The sequence below is a fragment of the Orycteropus afer genome, unplaced genomic scaffold (assembly GCF_000298275.1).
Source record: "Orycteropus afer afer isolate SDZICR_OR568_19922 unplaced genomic scaffold, OryAfe1.0 scaffold00459, whole genome shotgun sequence".
In the NCBI taxonomy this organism is placed as follows: Eukaryota; Metazoa; Chordata; class Mammalia; order Tubulidentata; family Orycteropodidae; genus Orycteropus; species Orycteropus afer.
In genome coordinates this window covers 892,191-897,301 of record NW_006922046.1, presented here as the reverse complement: position 1 = coordinate 897,301, position 5,111 = coordinate 892,191, and the positions used below count along the sequence as shown (strand labels likewise).

Sequence of the window (5,111 nt, the reverse complement as noted above, 5' to 3'; positions counted from 1 at the left end):
CTCTGTGAAAGCTGTCAACATTTACACAAAAGACCATTAGTGGAAAAGACAGACACAAGATGAAAAAGACTTGAACTTGTGTAAGATACTTTCAAAAATGGTTACACTTGTGTAAACATCTGTAAAATTTACTCATATCACAGCTTTAAGGTGCAAGCTACCTAATTACATAGGAAACTAACTATTGAGTTTCATTATGGTGAAGTTTTACTGTATCAAAAATAGAGGTTGACCAGAAACCTTTGTTACTTGTTTCTACTTAGCTTGTAAACATGGAATGTCTTGTTCTGAAACACTCTAGTGAAATGTGCCACGTAAGGAGGCAGGTTTCTTTTGATCTCTTCACAGAAGCGAGGGTGGCTTGCAGGTTTCAGACCAGGTTCATTCTCCCCTGGGCCATCCATCATCTAAAAGCAAAACAAAGCCAAATCCAGTCTGAAAAAAATCATAATTTATAAAAAGGCAATAGAAGTAGGGACAGAATGGTATACTGGTGAAATTAAACATGCAGAATGATATATTAGTGACATTATATTATTTAAATTTCAGTGGCTGCTTGGAGATCATCCGGTCCACCCCTTCTACCCCTCAGAAGTACAAATCAAGGCTGAGAAGGAAGGTTCAGCACCATACAATGATCACCATCAATGGCAAAGCTAGAACTAGAACTCAAGTCTCCTTGTTCTCAGGCATGTGCTACATTGTTTCTCTGATGAAAATGAAATAAGAATAGAGAAAAATCTTTAACTCATTAGATTGTCAAGTTAGAAAAAGTGATACACAAAGCAAAATTACAGTGCACATTTGTGGTCTATACCTCTGTAAAACCAAGACAGTTACAGATCATTGTTTTCCTTGGATAAAAATCTGAATCTCATTACAGAAGAATCCAGATCACAAAGGGGAATATGTAGAACAGCATTTCTCATGGAATCCAGATTTTCTGGAACCACGGAGGCTGGATGAACTCTCAAAACTACTGCTTCAAGATAATCTTTAAACTGAGTATCAGAAATATCTCCAGAAGTCTCCTTAAAACCAAACAATTGTTTCACTCACCCCGTTCATGACTGAATTTTCGGTCAATAATGTTTTCAGTAACAGAAGGCATGCTGAAATCAAGGAAAAGCCTTTTCTTTTTCTTTTTTGTGGTTAACATGGATTTTGATACAATTATGAGGGACACATATGTCGTAACAGGACTCTTGTGGTAGTGAGCCCCATTTGGGGTGAGCCCCATTTCTTCAGATTCATGCAAATACAGGTCTTTGCCAGGCAGTAGCATGTACTACAACTGGGAAGAAAGCTTCCCAAGAAACCTGAGATGCTAAAAATGTTGATGGATGCAATCTGCCCTACAGGTTATGGAAAGGTTAACTATCAAAGAATGTCTGCCTTGAACATTATGCTCTTTTAAGAACTACCTACATGGCATGAAATGGACAATAGCAACTTGAAAGGTCAGATAGGAACTTAAGGAGCAGTGAATTTATATTAACAGGGGATGAACAACTCAGAAAAGGAAAGTGAGAATGGTCGTATGACTCGAATATTGTAATCAATGTCACTGAATTGTATACGTAGAACTTGAATTGGTGTATATTTTTGCTGTGTGTATTCTCAGTAACAAAAACAATAAATTATTTTAAAAACATCTGAATCTCAAATTCTGCAGACCAATTTCTTTTTTTCCCTCCCTGATTTAGGCTGTTTGTCATTCTGTCCCACTCATTTTGTAAACATTTATCCACTTTTATACCAAATTAGGTATCACTTGAACCTAATGCTGTCAAGCCGATTCCTGTTCGTGGTGACCTTATGCATTACAGAGCAGAACTGCTCTTTAGGATTTTCTCAGCTGTAATTCTTTATGGTAAGCAGATTGCCAGACCTTTCTTTTGCAGTGCTTCTGGGCAGGTGGAATCAGCAGGCTTTAGGTTAGCAGCTGAGCACAAAACCCAGGGACCTTAATTATAGCACACACCACCTCTGAGTGAAAATCTTCTTTGTTCTCCTTGAGACCTGGGATAGCTCCAAGAACATTCTCCTTGGAAGGGAGAAGGACATTTCCTTCTGGAATACAAGCTGAGCCACAATAATCATCTTGTAGAAGTGTGCCACTGGACAAAAGGGGCCACTCAATGAGAGGGCAGGCAGAGCAGCACCAATCTACCACCATGGTTAGGACAGGAGAGATGGAAAACACTGCTGCTGGGTTTTATCACAATTAGATAAAAATCGTGCAAGGGCGAAACAGCCCTCTACTGCCAGGGAGTTAGCTGAGCAGTATCTAATGATATGTCTTCTCAGAGGGGTCCAATCTGTGTCCACACAGTGGTGGCTTTAAAACTGAGGTTTTGTTTGCCATTTTTTTTTTAAGTAGGGAAATCTTTAAAAACTAGATTTATCTGGTAGCATAGTGGCTAAAGCACTTGACTGCTAACCAGAAGGCTGGCGGTTCAAACCCACCAGCCACTCCTCGGAAGGAAGGTTGGGCAATCCTACTTCTGTAGTGATACTGCCTTGGAAACCCAAGGAGGGGTCGCTATGAGTCGGGGCCGACTCGACGGCACATAACAACAACAACAACAACAACATGACACAAAACAGGTAAAGGCAGAGCTGTTCTGTTTGATGTGAAGCTGGGGACCTAGAACCCCTGCCCACCTTTTCCTTTGCCCAGCCCCTGTGGCAGCCACTGAAGTGCCAAGGAGTTCAACGAACACAAGAGAAAAATGAATACCTGATTCACAACACGAAGGATAAAATGATTTGCAATGCTTAGGATACTTAGCAATCAAACTGGAATCCCACCTCTTCTAGGAAATTCCCTCACATGACGAGACTTGATCTGCTTACATGTCCGTTGGCGATGTCCAGCAAGTCCCGCAGGCGGCAGCCCCGGCTATGCCTTCGTTCATAGCAGATGCTGTCTTCCAGGATGACATAGTCAGTGCCAAAGGACCTTAGGAGGGCATACACTTCCTCTGGTGACCTCTTTGCATATATCTGATAAACCTTTCAAAATTAGATAAAAATATTGTAAGGGCAAAACGGCCCTCCACTGCCAGGGAGTTAGTTGAGTATCTAATGATGTGTCTTCTCAGAGGGGTCGAATCTGTGTCCACACAGTTCCCTTCTCACCTCTCCCAGGCCAGTCATCTGCAGTCCTGGAGGACAAGGGGGAAACTTCCCCAGAAATATTGTAATTATTTAGTCTTGGGAAGAGGGAAAGTGAGACACACTGAATACATTTAGATTTAAATACCAAGTACATTTTCATTTACAATGTATTATTTTGAGTTATGAATATATTCATCAGTAGATGCCAATTCTAAGAATGCTTCACCAAAATAAATAACATAGTTGAGTAAACAAGACATGGCTTCTACCTTGAAAAGGGGACCTACAGACTAAGGAGTCCATTAGGGGTGATGGTTTTGTTTTAAAGGAACTTCTGATGATGGAAGTTGGGGAAAATGACTCTGATGGGGGTCCCTGGTCACAGGCTGGATGGCTACTATGCTGCATCCTGCTTGATCAGAAAAGGACCTAACGCTCATCTCTACCTCCCATCCTTGCCTGGAGCAAGAGCAACTTGAGAAGGCACCATTTTCACATTCATCGCCAGCTTCTATACTTGAAGCGAACACACCCAGGCTATGTATATGCTATATTCTCGAGTTACTGGAATTGGGAAAACTGGGGGGATAAGAAAAAATTATAGCAAAAAAGGGAGAATTCCTCTGTTGCCCGGTGCTTTATAATGATGGGGTTCTGATTTTAGGGATTAGGCACTGAGAGCCTAATTCAGAGTGGTCACAAGGACAGACAAGAGGGTAGGGAGGTGAGCTGCTTCGAGCTGAGTCAGGCTAGCCCCAGGACTCAGACTAAAGGCATTGCAAGGAGTTGAAACTCAAGACTAAAGAAGAGCTCTGGGGCTTTCAGGATGTTAGTTTTTAGGGCATAAAACTTGGTACCTGGACAGGGAATAGTTTGAGGAGAAGGGAGCACACGGGACTCCCTGAGCACTTTGTGTACCTCCTCTGCATCTCTGGAGTTTAAGCAGCACAGGCCACCTCCTGAGTAAGCCTCAGGTTTGCTGACGCAGGTACCTCCCCACTCCCTCAATCCTCTAGTTAACTTGGGGCTATTTGGAATACTTGGGCAAATGGTAAATTTCCACTTAGCAAGATCTATGTTACGACAGAGGAGCCCTGGTGACAAAGTAGTTAAGTGCTCGACTGTTAATCCAAAGGTAAGTGATTTGAACCCACCAGATTCTCCACAGGAGAAAAATACGGCAGTCTGCCTCTGTGAATATTAAAGCCTCGGGGACCCTATAGAGCTGTGATGATTCAGAATTGGGTAAGTTGATTCTCACAAAAAACAAAGATTTATGAGGACTCATAAAAACTCATGGAAAGTTATCACATTTGAAAAAAAAAAACAACTCACTGCCGTCAAGTTGGACCTGACTCATAGTGACTCCTCCTTTGGTTTCTGAGGCGTATCACTATGGAAGTAGATTGCCCAACCTTTTTTCTGAGGAGTGGTTGGTAGGTTTGAACCGCCAGGCTTCTGGTTAGCAGTCAAATGCCTTAGGCACTAATATCATACCCAAAACAAGACTTTGTAATAACTTCAGTTACCAAGATTAAGAAGTAACCAATATAAAACATCAAAGAAGTCTGATACCACTGCTGCTGAGGACTAGGGAAATGGGTTCTCTTCTGCACTGCTGATCAGAGCCACCTAAACTGCAAGTACCCGTTGCCTCTGACCCAGTGATTCCACAGCTAGGAATCTGAAATCCAGATGTATATCTGTACTGTGCAGAGGGATGCACACACAAGCTTATTGTTGGGTACACTGCTTATAATTGCAAAATACAGGAGAACCACCTAGGTTAAAAAAAATGGTTCAACTACATAATGTAATATTATGCAAGGAAGTTAATACCGATATAGAACAATCTCAAAAATACAGAGAAAGTGCCCCAAAAGCAAGATTGTTGTTGTTGTTGTTGTTAAGTGCCGTCGAGTCGTTTCCGACTCATAGCGACCCCATGCACAGCAGAACGAAACACTGCCCGATCCCGCGCCAGCCCC

General features: G+C 42.0%; 1 protein-coding gene across 1 annotated transcript in view; it reads right to left on the bottom strand.

The window, feature by feature from the left end:
* Window positions 1-245: 245 nt before the first annotated feature.
* Window positions 246-5,111, bottom strand: part of DPY19L3 (dpy-19 like C-mannosyltransferase 3) — a 162,530-nt gene continuing 157,664 nt past the window's right edge. Inside the window, exons 17-18 of the mRNA XM_007954335.1 lie at window positions 2,860-3,018; window positions 246-407 (exon numbers count right to left, since the gene is read on the bottom strand). Coding sequence (XP_007952526.1) covers window positions 246-407; window positions 2,860-3,018 — 321 coding nt within the window. The remainder of the gene's footprint in view (window positions 408-2,859; window positions 3,019-5,111) is intronic.